Source organism: Phytophthora infestans, genomic scaffold, assembly GCF_000142945.1.
Source record: "Phytophthora infestans T30-4 supercont1.22 genomic scaffold, whole genome shotgun sequence".
In the NCBI taxonomy this organism is placed as follows: domain Eukaryota; phylum Oomycota; class Peronosporomycetes; order Peronosporales; family Peronosporaceae; genus Phytophthora; species Phytophthora infestans.
Window position 1 is genome coordinate 2181302 of NW_003303737.1, and position 24982 is coordinate 2206283.

A 24982-nucleotide genomic window follows, 5' to 3' on the forward strand; every position below is an offset into this window, starting at 1 on the left:
ACGCTCAAATGCAGGCACAGCATTACACAAACCAAACGGCATAACCAACCACTCGCGTGAAAGCCGTCTTTTCCACGCTGTCAAGATCCATTGGAGCGTTCCAATATCCCGAAGCGATGTCCACAGTGGAGAAAAGCTTCGCGTTCCCCGGAACGTCCAGGATGTCGTCGATCAAAGGCATGGGGTTACTGTCCTTCACGGTCACAGCGTTTAGTTTCCGATAATCGATGCAGAATCTTACGCCACCATCAGGCTTCCGTATCATCAACACAGGACTGGCCCACGGGCTTGTCGACGGTCTGATAAGTCCGAGATCCAGGTACTCTTGAATTTCGGCTTCCATGACATCTCCTTCAGCTTTAGGCACTCTGTACGGAGGCTGTTTAATAGGCGCGTGATCTCCGGTGTCAATACTGACTCGTAGCAGGTCCGTCCTCCCAGGCTTCTTAGAAGTTTCAACGAATAAGTCCCTCAGGTCCTTCAACATCTTCGCGAAGAGACCACTCTGTTCTGCTCCGAGTGACGAGTCTTCGAAGACCACTTCGAAGTCGCCTTCCTCGCTGTCGTCCATGGCGGCACTGATCTCAGCCTCGTGAAGTCGTTCCAACTTCAACCGTCACGTTCTCTTTCACCGTACTCAGCACTGCGCTTATGTTCTTCGTTGTTCCGCCTGGCTTAGAAGTCCTGGTAGTGAACGCAGACTTGGGAACGATAGTCACGGCAGCTACGTACGCGCCCGACTTGATCTCAACTTCTTCCGCGAAAGCATTACACACTTCGACTAACACCGTTCCATCCGTCACGGTACACAACGTCCTCGCGACTCTCAAAGCCTCGTCTGTTCCGGGAACGCCCTCGACCAACACAACTGAGTGGTTCTTCATCGTTCCGCGAACGCTCGATCTCACTAAGGCCTGACGTCCGGGTTCCAAACGCACCGTCGACGATATCGTAGCCGCGTAGGTTTCTTCTACCCTTGTCGCACCCAACGGGATCACGTCTCCCGTCTCCTTCAGTGTCATCGACTGCTCCTCGAGGTCAATCACCGCGCGGAACGCCCTTAGCGAGTCCGCTCCGAGAATTGCGTCTACGAACAAGTGATCGGTCACGACGAAAGGAAGCGTTTTCTCCAGCGTTCCAAGCGTGACGGGCAAGTCGATAACCCCACTAACGCGAATCTTGTGCCCCGAGACACTATCCAAGCCCCCAGTATAAGGTCGTAGAGGTTCGGAGGCTCGACCGAGACGCCTCAGCAACCGTTTGTCGACAAGACTGGCGACCGCACCTGTATCCGCCAGCATTTCGGACGGGTAGCAATCGATAAAGCCGTCCGACAGCGCTTTCGCATCCCCAACGCTGCAGATGACACGCTTGCCATCCGGCACGACACTTTCACCGTCGTCGAAGGCATCATCGCCGCTCACTTCGCGCAGTCCAGGGCTTCTTCGCGGATTGATAGCTCTTCTCACGTTTAGGAAGTAGACCTCGGCTCCTCTTCTCCTATTTTGGGATCTCCGTCCTCGATAGTCGCACCGAAAGTCACCCTCTTCCTGGAACTTGTCCCAACGGTCGCAGCCACTATTTTCGACGTCTTGTCTCGTCTGTCGCACAACTTGTCGCGAATAACGGAAGCTTCTGTCTCGAAGTAGTCTCGTGCCCAGGCCAACGCTCGATTTTGGAACGTCTCAGGCAGCGTTCCACCCACTTCGACGAGGTATTCTCGGAACGAGTCCTCGTCCAATAAAACTTTGTTCTCTTTGTCCGCAAAGGTGGGATGTCGTCTTCTGCCTCACCGTTCCCCCCGCTCTGAGGAACGTCAGATTGACGATCCTTCGTAGCGTTCTGCTCTTGTTTGAGGAGTTCGTACACTCGGTTGCGAATTATGGAACGCCATCGAAATGGTAACGCTCCCTTCTATTCCGCAGGGAGTTCCGAGATTGGAACGAAGTCCTCTTCGAGTCCGACACAAACGTTCTGTGTGAACTCGTTCTCCAGCGCGTCCTCAGACATCTCCGTACAACCCTTACGCTCGTCCTCGTCCGTCGTAACAGAACCAACGACCATCGTCTACTTCTCTCCCGTTCCCCCGACATCCTTGAAGTCCCGATTGGCACGCTTCGCTTCGGTCGACGTCTCTAGCGTGTGAGCGTACCGGTCCAGCCAATACTCTGGCGTTCCGAGATCTCCAGATGAGACCTCCCGGGTACGTTCCAACACGTCTTCCGGTATCCCAAGCTCGGCACTCATTCCGAGAGTGGCGGCTTCCCTTGTTCATCCGCGTTCCGCTTGGCACGTAGCAGCACTTCGTCTTCGTTCATCGGGAACAATCGCTCTTCCACTTCCTTCTCGTACTCCTCGGGTTCATTCTTCGCTACCTGGCTGCCACCGTGCTCGAGCATGTCCAGCTCCTTGTCGGTAAACAGGCGCTCGTAGTGCTGCGTCGAATCCTTCCCCTTAGTACGTCCTTCGTCCTCCTCGGCCTTCTGAGCTTCTGTCCTTTCTTGACCTGTGCTTACTTGTCCAATGACTGCCGAGAACTGACTTGACCTGGCGCCAGATGCGTCCTCCGTGATCGTTTAGAGTGCTCCTTCGTACTGCTTTGAGCGGGTGGACAGCGTCTCCACCTCCTCACTCTCTTGGCACTTCTCTTCGGCGTTCAACGTAGTCTCGGGGCGTTCCGTTGCTCCCTTACTGACGTCTTCCACCAACTTGGAACGTTCCGTTGTTCCGTTTTCCCAGTTTAGCTTCGCCGAGGAACGTTCCGTTGTTTCCTCAGCGACCACTCTCTCTCTCGTACGGGCTTCTCAATAGAGCCCTTTATCTTCTGACACTCGTTATTGGCGTCTGACGCAGTCTCGGGGCGTTCCGTTGCTCCCTTACTGACGTCCTGTACAAACTCAGAACGTGCCCTCTTTTCGTTTTCCCAGTTCAGCGTCGCGGAGGAACGTTCCGTTGTTACCTCAGGGACCACTTCGTCTCGTGCGGGCCTCTCCGAAGAGCCCTCAATCTTCTCGTCTCGTTCTAGCCCAGTCCGTTCAGTCGGACTGCTCTCTCTGCCCGTTCTACTTTTAGTTTCCAATATTTTCGTCGTTACGCTCGTGACTGGAACGTCACGTGCGCCTTCTTCGTTCATCACACCTCTCCCGAGAGCCCTCTGATGTCCACCCGCCAAGTCTTGTCGCGGTAAACCCTCATCTCTCTTCGTGTCGCCAACCAGGCAAGAGGAAGTAGCGACACTTCCTTCCCCTTCATTGTTGGGACGTACCAGCGGATGCAGTCACGTTCCCGGCGGCCACGCTCTGCATCATTCCTCGCAAAGTATCGAGGCTCGGGCATCTCGCCACCAGGTGACCTGCCTTACCACATAGCAGACACTCCGCTTGGCGTCGCTCTCCGTTCCGGTAATTCCCTTGGAGTCTTGGCCAGTTGCACTCCATCGAGTAGTGTCCAAGTTCGTTACACCGATTGCAACGGCCTTGTCCACGGGGACACATCTCACGTCTACATCCAGCACGACCACAGCGTCCGCAAACCACTTCTCCTTCCGTGGTACGCGTGTCAGGCCCAAGTCGGATGCGAAGAGGTCCGAGCGGTGCGCCAGCCACGTTCCCATTCGGAGTTGGAACGCCAGTACTTGGAACGTTCATAGGAACCACGGCGCCAACGAACCCTTGTGACGTTCCAGGATTCTGCTGCTGCTTCAGCATCAACTGGTTCATTTTTTGAAGCTGCTGGAGCATCTGCCACTGCGTCGACGTCACCGCGTTCACGTTCCTCACCGTCGTTCCACTATTCGCAAACTCGTTCTCTTCTTCCACAGGGAGGTGCAGATTCTTGTACAACAATAAAGCGCACGCTTCCTGGATCGACGCAGCTAAGTTCGCATTCAAAACGGCCCGCATCTGCTTGTCCCTTAATCCGTCGAGGAAGAATTTGTACTGCATACGAGGCTCGTGATAGTTTAGGTACTCGCACATCGTGATGATCCTGTCGCCCCACCCTTCCGCAGATTCGCCGTAGTTCCTCTTAGCGGCCTTGAGTCGGCTCCACAACTGAGCTGACGTCTGAAAGATGAAGCGGCTGTGGAATCTCACGCGCAAGGTTTCAAAATCGTTGATCCTCGCATTGTACCACCATTCCTGACCCAACTTGCCCTTCAGACACTGCTCGAAGACTGTCAACCGCATTTGGTCGTGCATACCGAGCGTACACTTCTCGAAGGAACGCCAGAACGCGGCCGCACTTTCGTACGTGGCCGTCTCCGAGTAGAACGGGACGATAACTTTCACAGCGTTCCGCAATTCCGTCGGGATACCAATAATCGGAACGTCCCGCTGAGCGCCTCTCCCTGACCCGTGCGAGCCATTGCGGACTCCTTGGTCGTAGTACGGACTCGTCACTTGCCCTTGCGGAGGTACTGCGTTAGGTGCGTACCTTCCTCCCTGAGCACCCATGTAACGGGGTTACATGGTGTGGAACACACAGGGGTACGAAGTACCCGGAGAGTTAACAAACTCTCAGTACATAAGTTGGAGAGTTAACAAGGTCTCTCAGTACGTTGGCCGAAAGCCACACGTTATGCATTTGATTAGGTTTAACTATGCTAGATAGTTAAACAGATACATTTACCCCTAGGCGGCTTGGCCGCAATAATAGTAAATAAAACACTTCTGGATTTGAAGCATAAAAGTTAAGGTATTAACTTTGAGCCCTGGTCTTGGGCTGTAAGTGTCCTTTGGATAAGAAACTTAATATTAGTGACTCTTTGAGTCGAACGTCTTCCTCTGACGCTAAAGCTACGGCAGCCCCGCTGCACTTGGTAGCACTTGTAGTCAATCCCGCTCCTGAGTCGGTTGACTATATCCTCTGCGAGGATGGAACACCCCGTGTTCGCGAATTTGCCCCCGGCGCAGCAGGACGCGCTTATTAAGCTTATGTCCTTGCTTGGCCCGGAGGGCGTGGCTCATCTTGCATCGCAAGGTCCAGAGGCGGTCACTGCTAGGCTGGAATCGTTTTCCCGCTACGAGAACGCGCTCTTGGAGCATGTCCAAGAGAAGATGAGCGCCGCAACGGCGGCGGCGTCGATGACGCGTGAAGAGTCTATGAGACTGAAACCGCTCATGGTGAGCGTAAAAACCTTCGAGGGAAAGGATGGAGAGAATCTCCTTCTCTGGACCCGTGAGGTCGAGATGGCCATGGGATCGGCCCTGCTCCAGTCTGAGCATCAACGCGTGGCGCTGGCTATGTCCAGGCTTGGAGGTCGCGCTCGCGAATGGGCACTAACGTGCGGCACGTCTGTTGACGCTGCATTTCCCACTTGGGATCAGCTGAAGCAACAGCTTTCGCGCGTGCTCGCGCCGCCTAATCAGGCGTACCGTATCCTGTCGAAGTTCCTTGCTACCCGCCAGGGTAAGAAGGAGTTATTGGACTATGTCCAAGAGTTGAGAACTCTTATCGCCGGAATGGCGGCGGACCCTCTTCCGGAACTGGTCAGCGTGACCGTGTTCATGGAGGGACTTCGTGTGAGCGCAGCTCGAACGGAAGTGTTCCGTGTACACCTTAACTCTTTCAAAGAGGCCCTGAATGTGGCATTAAATGCCGAGCACAACTTCAGGTCGGCTCGACCTGGTTGGAGCGCTAGTAGCGCAAGCTCTTCGAGCGGCTTAGAGCCGATGGACCTCAGCTATGCTGAAGATGAAGAAGCGGAGCTTCTTGCTGCGGAGCAGCGTGCCGGCATCCGCCGATGCTTTGTGTGCAATAGCACTAAGCACTTGAGGGAATATTGCCCTCTGCGCAAGAAGCGCGGGGCTCCGGCGAGCCAACCCTCCGGGTCATCGCCGGGAAACGGCAATTCCCAGTAGGCGCGGGGCGGCCTACTGGGGAAAAACTGAGTTCTGTTGTGCCTCGAGGAGGTAGAGGGCAACGGGGCTTAGCCCCGAAGAGAGCTGAGCTCTCTTACGAAAAGAGTGTGTGCAAGCCGGGCTTGCTGGTCGTTCAAGCGAACGTGAAGGGCTTTGCAAAGCCATGGAGAGTCTTGATTGACTAGGGAGCCTTGGGCAACTACGCCCGTCGCTCCACCCTGGCAGGGAGTCAGCTGTATGCTGAAGCACTGGAAGTGCCAACGAGAGATACGATCTCTGTCCGTCTCGCGACGGGGACACTGTCGAAGGTCTCTGTCGACCTTGGCGTGAAGTTTGAGAACTTCGATAGCGTGGAACGCTGTTTGGGCTTAGACCTGGATGCGAGGTATGACCTCATCCTTGGAATGGCATGGCTGGAACGCCATGAGCCATGGATCGACTGGAAGTCGAAAACGCTGGGTGCGTCGCACCCTGCTCCTAGTGGAGCTTTGGTGAGTCATGAACCCACCTCTGCTAGGAAGCAGAAGCGCTTTTGGCGCGAGCACGAGGCCGAGGCGGCCGTAGTGCTGGACATTGGTATGTCCGAAATTGTTAGCAACGAGGTTGCTGTTTGCCCTGAGGGCGGCACGTTATTCGCTGAGCGGTGCAGGTCAGGTCAATGACCAACTGCTGGGTCCTGGTGAGGACGAGCGCGGAGTGGCGCGTAATCCACTGAGTGGTACGAATCTGGTCGATGACCTACCGCTGCGTGACCCGAGGGTCGCGGTCGACTGCGAGTCGAGGCATCATGGGCGTGGCCCAGGAGATGCAGGTGAAGTGACACCTAGCTCACTGTGTGAAGGTCAAGGACCTCTTGGCTTTCAGCCGAGTGTCTTGCGAGACACTGTATCCTCTTCGAGGAGTGATGGTGCTGCTGCACCCGGTGGCGGTGACGGAGATGTCGCCAAACCGCCCTCATCCGGCCGGGCTCGGTCGCGGAGGGAGAGGAGAAGAAGACGCAGGGCGTCTGTGACGTCTTCGACGTCGGACGATGTGTCCAACGTGACGAGCGGTGATGCTCCACGTGATTGCTGTGAACAGCTGTATACACTCGTGAACGGAGTGACGGGGGAGGTAGAAGGCGATATCAGCCTTGACACTCTGCCCGCTGCAGATGCTCTGCTAGAGCTGGACGAGATGTCCATTGCCGAGTTTGACGAAGCCTTAAAGGCAGGCGAGCTAGCCGAGGTGGTCCTGCTGGGACCTGAGGAGGAGTTGAGCTCCTCATCCGTCGTGGACGACGCGGTCCTAGAGGACACCAAGAAGGCGCTGAGCGCAAGAAGTGGATCGGCGATCCTCAAAGATCCTTCGGATCCCTTCTACCCGGTGGTGAAGGAGTATAAAGACGTTGTCTCGAAAGACCCACCGACGGGCCTGCCTCCGGATCGAGGCGTGTGTCATGAGATTGACCTGGTTCCTGGAACCAAATACTGCGTAACAAGGCAATGGATTTGCCGAGACAGCAGTGCAACGTGATTGACGCATTCTTCCGTGCGAAGCACGAGGCAGGGATGGTGCGTAAACGTAAGTCTCCGCACTCGACACCCACGTTCTGTGTCAGAAAGCCGAACGGCAAGTGGCGCATTGTTCATGCTTTTAACAAGCTAAATGCGGCCACTATCCCGGCGCAAACACCGATTCCTCGCAAGGATGTTCTGCAGAACAACATGGTAGGCTGTACGTTGTACAGCGCGCTCGACTTGGTCGATGGCTACTACCAATTGCTCATGCGAGCGAGCGACATTCCGCTGACAGCGGTGAGTACTCCGAGCGGTATGCTCTGGGAGTGGCTGGTGATGCCCCAGGGGCTGTCGAACGCACCAGCAACGTTCAATCGTCTTGTGACGCAGTTGTTTAGGCCCCACCGGGCGTACGCTCAAACGTACTTTGATGATATATTCGTCCATAGTCGTGCTGAGCACGGAAAGTCAGACGTGACAACCCACATTGACCACTTGCGAGCGGTGCTCGAGTGCATGCGCCCTAATAAGTTGTATGCCAACTTGGACAAGTGCGTCTTTGGCGCGGAGGAAATACCTTTCCTCGGGTGCTTCATTGGGAAGCGAGGCTTAAGGGCAGATCCTGCCAAAGTCAAGGCCATCGTGGACTGGCCGGTTCCCAAAAACCAAAACGACTTACGCAAGTGGCTAGGCTTAGCCAATTACTTGCACAAGTACAGCGCGAATTACGCGGAGATGTCTCGGCCATTATCAGATCTCCTTAAGAAGGACGCACCATGGTGCTGGAACGTCGAGCACGACGGAGCCTTTGAGGCTGTGAAGGAGAGCCTCCTCCAGGCTCCGATCCTTGCGCTACCGGACCCGGTTAGTCCGTTTAGCGTCGTCTGTGACGCCTCCGATTTTGCAATCGGTTGTGCTTTACTACAAGCAGACGCCGAAGGGCGTGAACGCGTGATCGCGTTTGAGTCTCGCCAGCTCAAAGCTACAGAGAAGAGCTATCCAGTTCATGACAAAGAGCTACTTGCAATGAAGTATGCTCTAGTCAAATTCAGGGTACATCTGCTAGGCTCTAAGCCTTTTGTGATCTTTACTGATCATGCGTCGTTACGCACTGCGACACAGTCGCCTCATCCCTCTCAGAGAATGGCAAGATGGCTTTCCTTCTTTGCCGAGTATAACTTCGAGGTGAAGTACAAGCCGGGGCGGCTTAATGTAGTGGCCGATGCGCTCTCGCGCAGGCCGGACTACGAGTTAGCTCATGTCACGACAGTGACGTCGTCAGTGCCTGACTTGATACGCGGAGCGTATGCACAAGACGACATGTGCGTAGCGCTGCTACGGGCTCTTGGGAGCCAAGAGTTTAAAGACTCTGACAAGGAATTGTCTGGGCGCTTACGCGCGAGGCTGCATCGATACTCACTCGATGGCGGCCTGCTGTACTACAGCACCGACTCTGAGGATAACCCTCGTGTAGTCGTTCCTCATGATGAGGATCTAAAGTATCGAATCCTCTATGAGGTTCATGGTACGCCCGTGGGCGGGCACTTAGGTCGGGAGAAGACCTATGGCTCGGTGAGCTCGATGTACTGGTGGCCCAATATGTATAAGTGGGTCGGCACCTATGTACGCACGTGTGAGACGTGTCAACGGACAAAGTCCGCGCCGAGCACGGCAGCGCCATTGGCGAGTTTGCCTGTCCTCAAGGGATGTTGGCAGTCCATGAGTATGGACTTTGTGTTTGGCCTTCCCAAAGATAAGGCGGAAAACACGGGTATTGTGGTCTTTGTAGACCGATTGAGCAAGATGGCTCATTTAGCGGCGGTGCCGGACACCATTGATGGTGAGGGTACAGCTTTGCTGTTTTTAGACCGAGTCTTTCGCCAACATGGCTTGCCTGAGGCAATTGTCTCCGATCGAGACCCGCGCTTCACCGCGAAGTTCTGGACGTCCCTCTTCAGAGTGCGCGGCACTCGCTTGGACATGTCCACAGCGGACCATCCGCAGACCGACGGTCAAACCGAACGCGTAAATCGCGTTGTGGAGGATATCCTCCGAAGCGTATGCGCTGAGGCGCCAAAACGCTGGAGCCAGATGCTCCCACTCGTTGAGTTCGCATTAAATAATGCAGTACACGCCTCGACAGGCTACACTCCGTTCTATGTGAACGGCTTGGCTAACCCTCGCGTCCCGCCGACGCCGCCACGCCGTGGCTCAGGGCTTGATGGGGGAGAGATAGCCGAGCGGCTAGCTGATGTCAGCCCTGTTGCGGTTCGCAAGCAAGTCGATGACTTTGTCTCTTTGAGACTGAGCGTAATGCGTCAAGTACGCGATGCTATGGCTGAAAGCCAAGACACGCAGAAGAAGCATGCAGATACCAAGGGCAGAAGCAATGTTGAGAGGTTTGAGATCGGTGACCAAGCTTTATTAAACGCTAAAAACCTACCTACTCATGCAGTGTCTGCAGTCTTCAAGACGAAGTTAAGACCTCGGTTCATAGGACCGTTCAAGGGCGTGGCCAGGAAGGGCCTAGCGTATACGCTCAATCTTCCGAAAAAGATGCGCACGCATCCGGTCTTCTATGTTGGCTTGCTTAAGCCATATCAAGACCCTGCTCAGGTAAGCGCGGAGGCGTTGGCACCAACGGTGGCTGGACCACGGACAGCTGCAGGGCAGCAGGTGGTAGAGCCACGGGAGGCTGAACGACAGCATGTGGCAGAGCCATAGGTCGCGGGGCGAAGTGCTCGAGATGCAGGAGCAAGACAAGCTGAGTGTTCAGCCGAGCGACTGGACGCTCAAGGTCCGAGACCTGGTTGTGAGTCAACAGTGGTACCTATCCACAAGGTGGATCATCTCTTCGAGATCGACCGATGGGCGGTGAACGTGAACGTTCGCGTCGTGGACGCCGGCGTTGTATGGACGCAGACGCCGTTCCGGCAAGTGCTGACTCTCCCCGCGAGAGCCCAGCTGAGGCAAGGCCTCCTCCTGCTCTGCTCGATGAACATGGTGAGCTCCACTTTCACGTGGAACGCCTTGTGGCGTGGCGTAGACGCCAGGGTCGTACCCAGTACTTCGTGAAGTGGAGGGGTTACCCTCACTCACAGAACTCATGGGAGTTTGAGGTTATCCTCCGGCAAGATTGCCCTGACGTCGTTGACGCTTACGACCGGGCACATCATGTGCCAAGGCGCCACCATGGCGTGCGACAGCGTCGCCAGGCGCTGGGTGCCTCCCACTAGAGTGGGGAGCGATCAGGTCAGTAGTTGAGCTCAGGTTCTATCCAGTGGCTGCAGCAGGCAGCTCGTACGTATGAGCGGTGCTCGCAGCGGGAGCAGGAGGTGGAGAGACCTCGTAGTGTTAGGGACATGGGCCCGAAGGAAGCAGGTGCTTCGTGTTGTGCTGAACGAGGTTCAGGCACAAGCGTCTCGGTAGACGCATAGTTGTTTTGAAACAACTTGCTCGATGAGCATGATCCAAATGTGGATGCGCTGTAACAGCGAAAGTGGTGTCCCGGACGGGGATCGAACCACTGGCCTTTGGCTTGACAGGCCGGAGCTTTACCATTGAGCTATAAGGGCGATGCCCGTACGCCAGTCCGAGAACGGACTACTCATGGTATGAGAGGGCTGCGCCCGGGTGGATTTGAACCACCGACCTGTGGCTTCCAAAGCCAGCGCTCGACCACTGAGCTGAAAGGGCGTTGCCCTTAAGCTTGTCCATTCAAGGACAACAGTTCATGGAACGAGAGGGCTGTGCCCTGGTGGGTTCGAACCCCCGACCTGTGGCTTCCAAAGCCAACGCTCGACCACTGAGCTAAAAGCGGATTGCTCTTAAGCTTGTCCAAACGTGGACAATCGTTCATGGAACGACAGGGCTGTGCCCTGGTGGGTTCGAACCACCGACCTATCGCTTGTGAAGCGAGTGTTCAACCGCTGAGCTGTTGTCGACGACTCGAATGAGTCAAGAGCATTGCTCTAAGCGGTTTGCAGCTCTTGGAGTAGGTGCGGAGCGCGAGCTTAGGTCTGAGACCGCTTGAGAGCAAGATGCGCGCTGCGCTGGGATCATTGGGCCGTCGACGAGAAGTTGGGCATCAACGATGCGTAGGCGTTTGTGAGCTCACGGAGCTGTACAACGCTGGTGTGAGGTGTAGTAACCTCCGCCGTCTTAACAAGACGTGACCTCGCTGAGGAGAGTTTCGAGAACGGAATGTTCTCATCTTAGTGGGGGAGAGTGTAGCGGGGTTACATGGTGTGGAACACACAGGGGTACGAAGTACCCGGAGAGTTAACAAACTCTCAGTACATAAGTTGGAGAGCTAACAAGGTCTCTCAGTACGTTGGCCGAAAGCCACACGTTATGCATTTGATTAGATTTAACTATGCTAGATAGTTAAACGGATATATTTACCCCTAGGCGGCTTGGCCGCAATAATAGTAAATAAAACACTTCTGGATTTGAAGCATAAAAGTTAAGGTATTAACTTTGAGCCCTGGTCTTGGGCTGTAAGTGTCCTTTGGATAAGGAACTTAATATTAGTGACTCTTTGAGTCGAACGTCTTCCTCTGACGCTAAAGCTACGGCAGCCCCGCTGCAACCCACGTTCCGTTCTTGTCCTAGCGCTCCTGCTCGTCCCTGGAACGTCGCAACATTCATTGGAGACGTTCTCTGGAACGGCAATCCGTACGTTCCACTTCTAACGCTGGTAGATGTCTGCCGTGCAGACGCTGCAGACCACGCGGGTATCGTTCCAGGCAGTAGCCCACCCAGGTGTCGACGTCATCGGCGGTTGGAAGGGTCGGTAGAACGCACTCCTTTGGGGCGTTCCACCACCTCCACCGTTTCACGTGGAACCAGCCGTTGGAATTGACACACCTCCATACGAAGGAATAGCAGCCATCGACATTCGGCTAGGTGTCGAAACCGGCGTTTGATTCCTCATCCTCGGGGTCATAGGTCCTTGGTACCCCATCATTGAAGACGTCACTGGTCGGGTCGGCGTCGGCACGGTACGTGGCGCGTGTCCTGTAGCGCGAGGTCTTGGAGACGGCACCGGCGTTCCATTCGTCACTCCAGCCCTCTGTAGCAATTGGGTGAGACCGTCCATGATGCGAGCCTGTAAGGCTGGGTCCGTCGTCGGCGTTCCACTTCCTCTCGTCGGCGTTCTCATCGATTGAACAGGCGTCGCTCCTCGACTTCCACCAGGTACGTACGCTCGCATAGATGTTCTAGCAACAACACCTGGAGCACTTCTGCTTCCTTGTTGGCCCGGCACGCTGTTGTTGGGTTGTCCGTACGCTGACGTGACCAGGGGCACGTCTCTTCTAGAGCTGTTCATCGGTTGCAAGGATGGACACGTCCAATCCAAGGCGAACCCCACCTCGCGGCGACCTCCCGAGTCCATCACCGAAGCGTCAAAGAGCGTACCCGTCGTCGTCCTTGCAGGCGTCGTTCCTTCGCTGGGCGCCGGTTGGCGTGCCCACTGCTCAAGGACTGTGTTAGACATCTGTCCACCCTGAGGCGTTCCAGACACAGATTCAACCGTCCTTCTCGTTCCCGGAGACGGAGACACCACGTCGAACATGTGCTCGTCTTCCACGTGTACCGCTCGTGTCTCGTGCCTTCCCGTCTCGGGATCAGCTCGCTGCGGCGTGCCACGTTCCCCGCCATCTCCCTGGCGCTCCCTTCCTTGAAGTATCTGCGGCGTGCCGCCGTCAGCAGCTCTCTCAGCGCGCACTTCCTCTTCTTCTTCGAGGATCTCCACGGGCTCCGTTTCCAACGGAGGAGTCCATCCCCTACCCCTTCACTGGCTCCAAAGCTCTCGCCGGACCATCCTTGAGCACTCATCCTTTTCCCACTTCTCTCTCCTTCTTCCTTGACACTCCGTTGCCAAGGCTTCTTCTCACGCTTGTACGCCTACAAAATTCGGCTAGAAGATACCCTGCTTCTCCACCAAATTGTCGCGGTCTTCCTCTTATCGGGGTCGTGAGTATCTTGGGCCGACGTAGGAGGTAGTAGTATTAGCGACACTACTGGGATAGTAATGTAAAAGTTGATATATTCTTGTGTTGTTTGTTAGAAGGAAATCCACGACTGACCTCCTCATTTCACCTCGCTAAGAGCTTTCAGAGCTCCTTACCTTTCCGCAGATCCCTCGTGTGTGGCGGTCCAGCTCCAATTCCCGCCACGACCAGCTGCTTCACGACCTCACACTTGGAACGTCACTGTCTTGGTCGCAGGTCCCGCTTGCTTGGACGTGGTCCGGAGCGTCTGGAGTGAGTAGACCTTCTGCAGGCAGTCAGCCAGCATCGTTAATCCACCATCTAACTGTACACCGTGACATAAGCTAAAACCAGCTGTAATTGTTATTAAAGAGCTGGAATGTCTCAACCAGCTTTATTCCGCTAAGAAACACAAAAAATGACATCCAGCAGGATAGCTCCAAACGACTGGTTTCAAAATTCAGCTCTGGGTTGAATTTTGATTCGTCCTCCTTTGCCCCTTAAAACAGTGACAGTAGTTCTAAAACCAACGGATGGAGCAGAAGACGAAGAAACAAATGGCGACCTGGAGGCGTGTGGATGAAAAGGCGCTGCTTAAGTGCTACCTTGCAGCGCGCAGCGATGCTTTTTTAAAAAGCGACAAAGGTGTCAAGTCAAAGGGCTGGGCGCTTATCGTAACGCGCCTAGCGAAAGAGGGAATCCCTGCTGACAAAGGTTAGTGGTTTCAGTTGTCCGACACTATTGTACTGACCGTATTATTGTATTTGGCAAACCAATGCAAAACTAAATACTCAAGACTGATGTACAAATACGATGTATTCAAGAGAATATGTGACTTAAGTGGTGCTGGCTGGGACAGCAAGATCAATGCTCCCACACTCACTGACGAAAACTGGGCTTCATTAGCAGTTACTCAACCTCGGAATGCAATGGCTCACACAAAGCAAATAACGCGTCGTAGGAGCTTTTATCCAGTCTGAAGTGATCGCGGAACATAAATGGATTAGGACTGGTGTGCATTGACTGGAAAAAAACGTGGCTGGGGGGTCTCTGTGCTCAATAGCCGTGGTATAGGCTCCTTGAGTGCTATTTGCCGCCTCCTCTATTTTAGCAAGCGCTTGGAGGAGCCACAGGTCATCGTCGTCGTCGTGGTCGCTGTCTACCATATTTCCCTGGTGATTGGTCTTTTTTTCTTTGTCAACCTGAGTATAATGGTTGGCGGTCGCAGACGCCTTCAAACCCAGCCTTTTTCTGATGGAACACGATCACTTATTTTTATCTTTATTTTAACAAAACGACTGTTCTACTTATTTTCAAACAAGCTGGATTTGCCCCTGCAACCCGAACACGGCCTAAGTTTTTTTTATCGGGAAAACCTGGACGCGAAGGTCGTCCTTACCAATTCATGCAGCGCAATTTTTTTGTCTAATCCAATCATTTTATTTTTGCTCTCAAGAAACGAATGAGCCAATAACAGGCCCTAAAGAAAAAAAATTCTAGCATCGCTGGATTTCGGCAAAGTTTCATGAATTGGTAAACTACGTAAGTTAAGCGCTGGAACAACTCGTCATATGAAAACGAAACATTACTCATTTAATAAGTTGTCTCCTCGCGTACGTGGCGAATGCTACAGGATACCATGAGAGAATCTGCGTTTGTGGTCTTTGTTGGTACAGGTACGGCTTAATACTACTATAATGAAGAAAGGGGGGGGGGCGGTGGACTGATAAATACTCTCCTATGCCATCGGGCATCGCTGTCTTGTGGCTGCCTATATCTGATAAAGCTACTAGTGCTGTGAGGAGGCGCTAGCAGACATCCCAGTTTTACTATCATGCTGGCTGGCTGTCGTTTGCGAAGGCAGCGGCTCGTCTATCTCCTCGTGAACAGATACGAGGATGTCGTCAATAGTCTGTGCAGCATTTTCCACATTCTGGAAGGCGCCCACGAGGTAGTGAAGCTGGCGTAGCAGCACCAACAACACTGTGTCCGTCGCTTGCCGCGAGGTTTCGAGTCGTGTTTTGAAGGCCTGCAATAAATCACACAACTCACAGTTTTAGATCGCTGTCTTAACACGATTCTAGATACAAAAAAGGATTCAAGATCTTACCATCGTGCGGCTATACCGCGCCAAGCGACTCGATCGACAAGCAGGACAAGGCGTGGGCTCGCCCGTCACACCGTCAACGCCCCAGTCGCTGCTGCATCCATTGGGCCCGGTACAGCACCGGCCTCCCAGATAATATGTCTGCAGCGTTTCGTACTCGTCAGCGTTGAATGGCAACTTAGCGATGTCTGATATAACCTTACGGACATGAACCTCCATCGTACTCTCGTACCGTGGACTCTTGAGTGACAATCGTTTCTCGCAAGACCCACCCGATCGCGGGAAGCGACCCATCGATCCACGCGACGGGATTCGGATAACACGCGGCGGCCGGTTGCTAGTCGTCTTGGATGGAGAGCTGGCTCCATTGCCACCTGCCAAACTGGACGCACCATTGCCAGGCCCGTTGTGAGGAGGGGGCAGCAATCCGAGCAGCGCATTGGCACTTCCTGAACGCGAACCGCCGCCACTTCCACCTCCGTTCGCACTACTAATACTACCAGATGACGAGCCGGCTTTGAGATTGCCCTCAAGCTTCTGGAACTTAGGGTGTTGTACCACAGTCGACAAGGTTTCACCAGCATCGCTATCTGCCCCTAAATCCGCTCCACCTGTCGTCCTCGTCTTATCTGCTGATGCGTTCCCTGCGTCCTCTGTGGGCTTTCGTTTGTGGCTTATGGGAATACCTGCTGCAGCGGCTGCGTTATGTGCTGCAGCACGCGCATCGTGCAAACTCTTCAACACCAATTCATTCCTGGAGAGCGTATCCGATTCTCTTCTGCCGTCACTGGACCCGGAAGATGCTGGTACTACAACCACGAGACTTAGATCCACACCTGTCAGCTTGAACAGCACCGAGTGAGCATTTGCGTTGATTGCACCGGCAATACAGGACGCAGCGTAGTTGTTGGCGCCCTTGGTGGCTAATGATGCACCATTTAGACTCGGATGCTGGTTCTTTTTCATGTATTGAGTGCTCGCCCAATCGTGACCATCCACGAGCAGACACAGCAACACACGACTACGTGCCAGCCCCACGACACTGAGCTCTCGCAGGCCCAGCAACGACATGTGCGTGTAGCTCAAGTCGAGTACACGAAGCTCTGTATTTTGGGCGAGTAGCGCTCCGAACGCACTGGCACCCACGTCTCCCAGTGGATTGTGATCCATGTACAAGTTTTGCAGACGATTCGCACCGCACAGAGAGCGTGCTAGTGCAATAGCGCCCTCCTGATCCACACCGTTCTTTCCGAGCTCTAACGTTGACAGCGCTACGTGGCCTGTAGCGAACGCGGCAGCTAAATGCCGCACTCCTGCACTTCCCACTTTGTTCTGTCCCAGCGTAAGCTCCTCCAGGGACTTGTTATGTGTTAAGGCTGTAGCTAGACTCTGCATTCCGGTGGCACCGATGCCGTTCGTGCCCATATAGAGCGCTCTGAGTGATGTGTTGCCTGCAATTCCATCTGCCAAAACACGAGCGCCTTCTTCGCCAATATTATTCCCACTAAGGTGCAGACTGCGTAGATGCGTGTTCTTTATCAGCGCCTGTGCCAGCGCTCGCGCTCCTGCTGGTCCGATTTCATTTCCGGAAAGATACAAACTCTCGAGTGACGTGTTGGTCTCTAGCGCCTCAGCCAAGTGTGTCGCACCCGTGTCTGTCAGTCGGTTGAAGCCGAGATCCAGCGTGCGCAATCTAGAGGCGCCATGAGCCAGTACGTCTCCCAGCACTCGGGTACAGGCGTCGCCCAGCGAGAAGCCGCCTAGTTTAAGCACTGTAAAGGGGGCAAGGTCTTTGCGGATGCGAGCACTTACGGAGTCCCAATCAGCCGCGGCCTTGGCGGTAGTGTCTACTTCGCGATAGTATCTTCGAATGTGGCTGTGGATGAGCTCGCGAGACGGACAGGCATCGGTCATGCCTTCGCAGGTGCTATGAGCGGCATTAGCGTCTGCAGGCGGCGGCTTATTTTCCGAGTCATCGCCGCTGCTGTTGCCGCTGAGACTTGCGGCCTTGTGCTGCTGCTGCGCCCGGAACTCGCGCTCGCTGTACTTGAAACGAGCGCTCACGTCTCGCATCATCCGTTAGGAAGCAGGAGGATAACCAACTCTTTGCGCGTCTAACGGCTGACAGACAGAAGGCGGGTATGGCAGCGTCACTCGTCGCTAGTGGCGAGTGTGAAATTGCATTGCTGGAGCTCCTCCAGAGGTAAGGGCAAATAGTCCCGAGTTACAGCCAATAGCGTTTCGTCTTTATTGTCGAGCAAAGAGCGATTTATTGGTACAATACTGCACCCCGTTTTCGCGCCCTTGGACCTTTGATAAACTATCAGATGTGATGATTCTTTTTTCAAATAAACAAACTTTTGTACGCTTAAGTCTAATTTATTTGCAAATCCTATATGGTCCACCCTCGCGAAAGCGGGGTGCAGTACTGTACCAGTAATGGACTTGTACCGAGCAGATCGTACTTAAATGGGAGTTAAGGTTACGTGGCGCACTTTAGACCAGAGGTCACAAATAGTTAACCGTACCCGTTCGGGTAATGTCTAACCGTAACCACGGACGGTAAGCCTCGGACGAGTACGGGTAACCGACTTCCAGGATTGGTTGGTTATGGTTGTCAGAGGATAAGATTTTTTTGCATGTTTTTCGTTATTAAGAATGTTGGCGATGGATCGCGCCATTAACCGAGAGAAGGTTGCCAGCTTATTTTGAGCGGAAATATTGAATAAGAAAATGGTGTTTCACCTTTTTTATTCTTTCCATAAATTACACGTAATTTTCGGCTAACCGATCGCTAATTTCGGCCAGCCATGGTAGTCCGAACGGTCCGTACGGTTGGCCATGGTCATCCGAACAGGGCTTTCGGACGGGTACGGCTAACCGGAAAATTACGTTTTGCGACCTCTGCTATAGACACAAACTATCTACCGAATGCAGAAAAAAGGGCTAAGATATGGCAACCTAACCAGAATAGATTTTGAAATTTTAACAATTGTCGAGATTTTACTGGCTTGATGCAGCATTTCATTGGCTACGACATACTTAATAACTGTGTCGCTTGAATGTGGTGGTGTACTTTTTGTGGGCTGTCTGAAAGTAAGAACGACTTAGTAAAATGGCGGCTACACTTTGCTAGGCGCAGCACAGTGATAGTGCCTTAGCACTTGCGATTTCCTTCAATCTTGAGTCTGAAGGTGGCGAAACCTCGCTTTGGCCGCGTGCTCAGCTAGCTGACAGCTGATGGTTCACTGACCAGCAGCGAATGCGACGCAGATGTTGGGAGTACACAGTACGATACAGATGTTTTGTGAGGTGATGGGGAGTTCTTGATGCATATTGGGCCGATTCACACTAGCCGGATCCGGCATAGCGTATACACATCCACTCCCGGGATGACATCCCGGGGCTATTATAGGGCATTAACACTTTATCATATGCATACCAGCTGTCCCCAAATATACACTAGCAGGTCGTATAGATTGCACCTTTTATGGGTTCCGGCATAGTGCGAGCTTAACGAGCTCAAGCTACGCCGGTGCCGAACGGTGTGCCCCCCCCCCCTCCCGCCTCCTTGAGCTACTTTCGTCTCCGATATTTGAACGCCGTTTATTAGAGAGGGCAGAGAACACTGTGAAAAAAATACGTAGTATATATGACATTAAAAGCTCCTACGGTAGACACTTCAACATGCACCGGAGTCTTAGAATCTCAATAGAGCCTGCCTAGGCTTTGCCGGCACTGAAATTCCGTAAATATAACACTCATAGAACTTGAGAACTGCTTAGCGGCAGCTTGATAAATCTGGTTGGCGCGTACTTGTTTGTCTCTTGATCTGCATGAGTGCACGCATCTCGCCAAGCAGGCTTCGCATGAGCTCTTCACATTCGTTGTCGTATTTTGACTTGGCTGCTTGCAACGGGTCGAAGAGCAGGATGCCTCTACTTTCACTCCGAAAGTCGAGCACGGCACCACACAAATGGCAGACGTGCAGATGTAGCAGGATAATCTCGTTTGTGCCCTTGAAGGGATTACCATCGTTATCTGATGTGGGTTGAGCCTCTCTCGCGTGGGAGCGACTGAATATTGGGTTGACGATCCCAACATTGGGATGCTCGCGATGGAGTAGCGCAATGTCGTGCCCTATGCAGCTGTCATTCAGCCATTATACTCCGCCATACCATCCCGAACTACAGCCCATTGGGCTTATTTGGGCTAACATTAAGGGCGGTATCGCGGACGACCCTGCTTCCGATATTCCGATATGGCGGAGCTTCGTTCGCAGATTGACGCTGGGTTTGCATCACTAGTCTCAGATACCTGGACAGATGCGCTCAAGCGTACGAGCAAAAGTACCTGCCGTTGGCGGACGAGTGTGAGCTCGTATCCGATTCAGAAGATAGTGAGCATGAAAGCTGTGAGGACTCCGATGTCAGTGACTGACCCGTTGGCTGATCTATACCCCCAAAACATGCCATTTAAACGTTTTTCTAACAAATACAGTTTTTTTTAATAATCATGATAAATGACCTGATTATCGTAATATATTCAAAAAGATTGTGAATCTCCATCTGTTATCACGAATAAGCCAATAAAGGAGCTCAATTTTTTTCATCAGTGTCAGAATTGCGTGCTACGTAGCGCTACTGAATGGCGTTTCGCGTCCACCACGAAGTAGTAATCACTTGATCGCATCTTCCGCTCTTTTGGCTCGCAGCTCGATCCATCGGAGAGTTGACCAGGTACTGTGATGCATTTGGTGCACGCATTTAGAGCCAATTGATTGTGTCTTCTATCATTTCGAGATACTCCATGGTCGTATGCCATCTGGCCATGGCAGTAATGCCCTTGTTTTGAAAGATACCGACGCGGGTGACTCATACGCCAAGGTTGTCGTCCGAACGAGGTATTCCCGTAAAACTGAGGTTGCCGCCTGCGCTTTATCCACAAATTGCTTCTGAAAGACAAACCGAACGTCGCTGTTGCACTCTGACGGGGTTTATATGCCATAAATTGCCTTCTTAGTCTTTGGAGCCGACTGAATGGATAGAGCTCGCTTCGCATCGTCAGAGGGTAGGTGTCCTTATCTAGCATTTTTGCAATGTTTCGCACACTTGGGACTGGGGCCAACGTTCCTTGAATCAGCTTGTTGGCCGTTTCTTTTCCGCGAGCCACTCGCAGTTTTTTCTTCTGCGTATCTCTGTGTTTTCCTGACGTTCGGTCTTCCATGGCTTTTAGCACTTTTGGCTATCACAAAAGACCCAGGCTGCAAAGTTTCCGAAGCGCTGCTACTGATATGCCGCCGCTTGACAATCGTGCTGCAGTGGAAATCGCTGTAGCTGCGCAATTTGAATTAATGGCTAATGCATCGGTGACGTGAGGAACATACCGAGTGTCTCTAGTACAGAGTAATGAATCGAGTGTACCTGTAGGTACCCACAGGTACTTAAGGTAGCTCAGATGTAAATTGCGTTGAGGGCAGATCTTAAGCGGATTCGTAGGCACGTTCATGAGTTGGGTCTTCTTTTTCCACTCCAGCTAATTTAACATTTTCGTTGTTATCCACATGCATAGAAGCCGGATGCGTCAGCTGAGAGAGCGAGCCAATTCAGTGTCGTTCTCAACCAATGAAAGGTTCCCCACCATCCTTGAATATCACCTCCAATTGCGGTAGCGCCTCCACCATCGCTTTGTACACAACGGTGCTATCTCTGCTTATGATATCGGCGATGCTCATCCCGCGGTTAGCGGCTTGCTTGTACTTGGTAGTGTCATTAAAACCTTGATGGCACCTCCCGTCATTATGGACTCCCGTATCTGGAGTTGTGCCTGTTGCCTTGTTATTCGTCGCATCTTCTTCTCCAACGGGATAATTTTAAAATTTGATAAAAAGTTTTTAGCTATTTTAACTTTCACGAGACTTTTCACCTTGGCAAAATGTATCGTATTGGGATGGCGGTCTTTCTCTTCATCAAGCACCACTACATTACGCGTCGGCATGGTAGAAGAATCGTCCTTATGAGTACACACCAACACCGATATCGCTAAATGGACAGCAGGCGTTACCAATAACAATAGAAAGAGTTAGAAATTAGCTAAGCAAAAGGTTACTAGGAGATTGTCACCAATGGTTAGCCAATTTCTCACGATTAGGCATTACCGTCCGAGCGACGAGACGTCCTATGTACACACAGAGCTCGTGCGGTAAAAATGGGCTTCGCTGAAAGGGAATCTTATCGTAAATCTCGGCGAGTCTTTATCTTCTTGGTTGGCGTCACAGGCTTCCCAGATACCTTGGCCCGACGTTCCCTTACCTCTTTCTTGTGAAAATACTCGTCCACCCTCTTGTCAAGCTGCTATTGCATGTAGAAATTGCTGCACTCGGAAATGTGCTGCCACATTGTCACCGGCATAAAAACAAGAAGATGAAAAGTGCTAATGAAGAGCCACCTTTCTTCAGCGCCGCTTCTGTTGGTCCGTGCTGAATCTTCAAGAGATCTGGATACCCGTCGCCATCCATAACTGGGGTGTAAGGTGTATGCAAAAAATCATCAACATCAGGACTTACTGTTTCATTCCACCCAGCTGTTGATATATCCTTCAAGGCAGGACTGAGGATTTCACCAGCCAAAACGTTTTTTTTTTTTCACCACCCGTTTTCTCCAAGAAATGGTATGAAAAATGGCATCCTTCGGCGGCAAAGCCTTCGTCATCATCCTCGCCATCAGTGTCTGCAATTGAATTTTCACAGTCACTTCCATCCAGATCATTCAAGTCGCCTTCTTCGGATTCATCATCAGAGCCCAGCATTGGTAGTTGCAGTCATCGTCACGATACGTATTTGCCTCGTCAGCATCATTTCTAGATAAAGCAATCACCGACGCATATTATACAGTATATGATACGGGTTTGACGCAAAATGTATGCAGTATATATATCATAAAATGAACAACGTACGATTCGTAGTGTCATGCTCGGTGTTGCGTCTTTCCACACTTCTTGACGAATCCGCTTGCTCCGGTCCATCGTCACCCGACCTCGCTGGACTTCTTTGCTTGTTCTTATTCGGCACACGTGCTTCTCCACCTGTATGAGAAGACGAAGCTTGGTTTCTATCGGGTTCTACATAATTCAGCACAGCAAATATGATGCAGTATAGGATATACAGATTAGCATGAATAGACAAGATGATACTTTTTGTAACATACGTGCTGGTGATGCCAGCCTTGTTGATGGTCGGATTTGGGAGGCGCTTACAGGAGATGCACTTGTTGTCAAGTCTGCATCATACAACACAGCAAACCATGATTTACTGAATTGCACATACACATTAATAATAAATTGATGCAGTGTACCCAAGCACCGGTACCATGCGGGTTTCATGCAGTGCTGACTGAGATGCGGGCATTATATTGGGTGACTTGGACGACGACTTCCTCGCTGATTACTTGGTCAACAGCTTTCTCGCAGGTGACTTGGACCTTCTCGCTGGAAACTTAGACGACGACCGCTTCTTCGTAGGCGGCTTGTGCACAGACAAATGATGCTCGGGAGTCGGTGGAGGCTGTGCAGTAGCCGCTTTGGTTGCTGCTGTGGCGCATACCCGGTCGATAGCTGGGTGCTGGCACATTGCACATGCGACACATGTCATTAGAGCACAGATAACACAATAATACACAAACCCCTTTACTTTTCATAGCGTAGTCCACCACAGCTTGCTCCCCATGAATAAAGTCGACGCCAACAGTGCCACTGGCCTTACCACGCGTCTCGATCCCGCGAGAAGGCGGCACCTTGGACGTCCATCCCATTTCTTGAACTCCGGCTAATTAAGACGGAAGTGGTTTGTCCCGCGCTCTTCCTCTGGTACTACCGCCGCGTCTTCACGTGGAGCGCTGCCACACGTCTCCATCATCGCTTTTCTTTCCCCCGCGCTAAATCTCAACTTACTGGTCAGGGCGATTTGGCGCGAAAGTTACCTCTAAACTTCAATATTTTATCTGAATAATTGTTTCAATCTGCAGATTACATACCAAAATAAAAAAATGAAGAGCGGTACTGCAACCCGTAACCTCTGTAGATATGCGATCAGGCTCTATTCTTGCTTCAAACCGTAATCGAAAAGTATGTAGATTGAGATGCTGCAACATAAACCCACTAAATCCGTATAAGCGTCTTACACTAAGAAAGACATAGCGCTTTCCTTTCTCTAAGAATGATCCATTGCACTAACGTAGTAACATTAGCATCAGAGTAGCACGTTCGGTTTAGTCCGATGCCCTCATTAATGTCGCGACGAATTGGAAAACTCCGCATTTGGGTTCTGTGTGCACAGATAATGCGCCGAGATGGATCTATTAATAGCGGCCCACAATCTTAACTGAGTAAAACTAACGCGAAGTAGGCAGCAAACCCAATCGCTGTATCTACACGTTCATTGTGTATTGCGCATGTGAGCCCGTGCTGCGTCTGGATTGCTAGAAGAGTCATATACAAATTCATTATAACTGTTCGAGCTGATGCTTCTTTTCGAGTCGGCTCCACCTTGTCCCAGAATGACGAAGAAGACCGTAATCTCCTTGAACCAATATTTTTCACTCACTGCTTTCTCCAAAGAAATCCATAATCACTTTGTATTCTGGCGTTGGTCGTTGAGACGGGGTGGGTGTCAGAGGAGGAGAACTTAGGAATGAATGTTGCTCTTGACGTAGGCGTAAGGGTCTGTTGACTGGTGTGGAAGGTGGCTTCGGAACCACCAAAGCTCCGCGCTGTTTTCCTCCTCCACGAGCTTTTTTTCTTCCTCTGATAAGCCATCATGGTCACATCCGCACCGGGAACATTCAAACACCCGGGAACTGAGTATACTTTCACGTTACAGGGACAGTGCGTGGTCTCCTCTCCCATGGCTGTAAAATCCTCTGCAAGAGAATGGTGACACATCTTTATTTTTACCAATCGTATGGGTAGCCAAAAATAAGTAAGTCCAAATGGGCACCAACTGCGAGGTTTACACCCAATTGGTAGCATGAAGAAGGTGGAAGTATCATCCCTCTTAAACTAGGAGAAGAATCGCGCTGAAACTTTGCCCCTATACGTTATACTTAATAATGCATGTGTTCCCGTGGTTTGGCTGATTGAAAACCCTTACCGGATTTAACGTATTTGGAGTCTGCAGAATTTAAAGTGACGATCATGGAAATAATTGGTGTTAATGAGCTAGACTAAGAAGAAGTAGATAGATGGTTTCCGGCCGCTCCACGGGCACTAGAACAACGTGAAATGGGTGTCTGAAGTTTGGGTCTCAACACGATTTGAAACCTTATTTTCGGCGCCTCCAAGGTCCCTTGACGCGCAGTAGATGCTTCTTTTCCCCTTGTCTGGGCCAGGTTCGTTCTGTAACCACTTCCCCATCGTTACCCGCCGACACTCCTGTGTCAGCTGGTTCTAAGAAGGCTCGTACAGCGAGCTACGCGCGCGCCGCGCCGTCACAACCCCTCCGCCGGACGCGCTGTACGTTTTGGC

General features: G+C 52.2%; 1 protein-coding gene across 1 annotated transcript; it reads right to left on the bottom strand.

Annotated features, from left to right (window-relative positions):
* Positions 1-12197: 12197 nt before the first annotated feature.
* PITG_11780 (uncharacterized protein) lies at positions 12198-17613 on the bottom strand (the record flags this gene model as incomplete). The annotated part of the gene is made up of 5 exons (XM_002901238.1): positions 12198-13149; positions 13566-13700; positions 14392-14515; positions 15187-15385; positions 15467-17613. The coding sequence occupies 5 exons, from the start codon at positions 17537-17539 to the stop codon at positions 12198-12200; spliced, it is 3483 nt and encodes a 1160-aa protein (XP_002901284.1).
* Positions 17614-24982: the final 7369 nt, after the last annotated feature.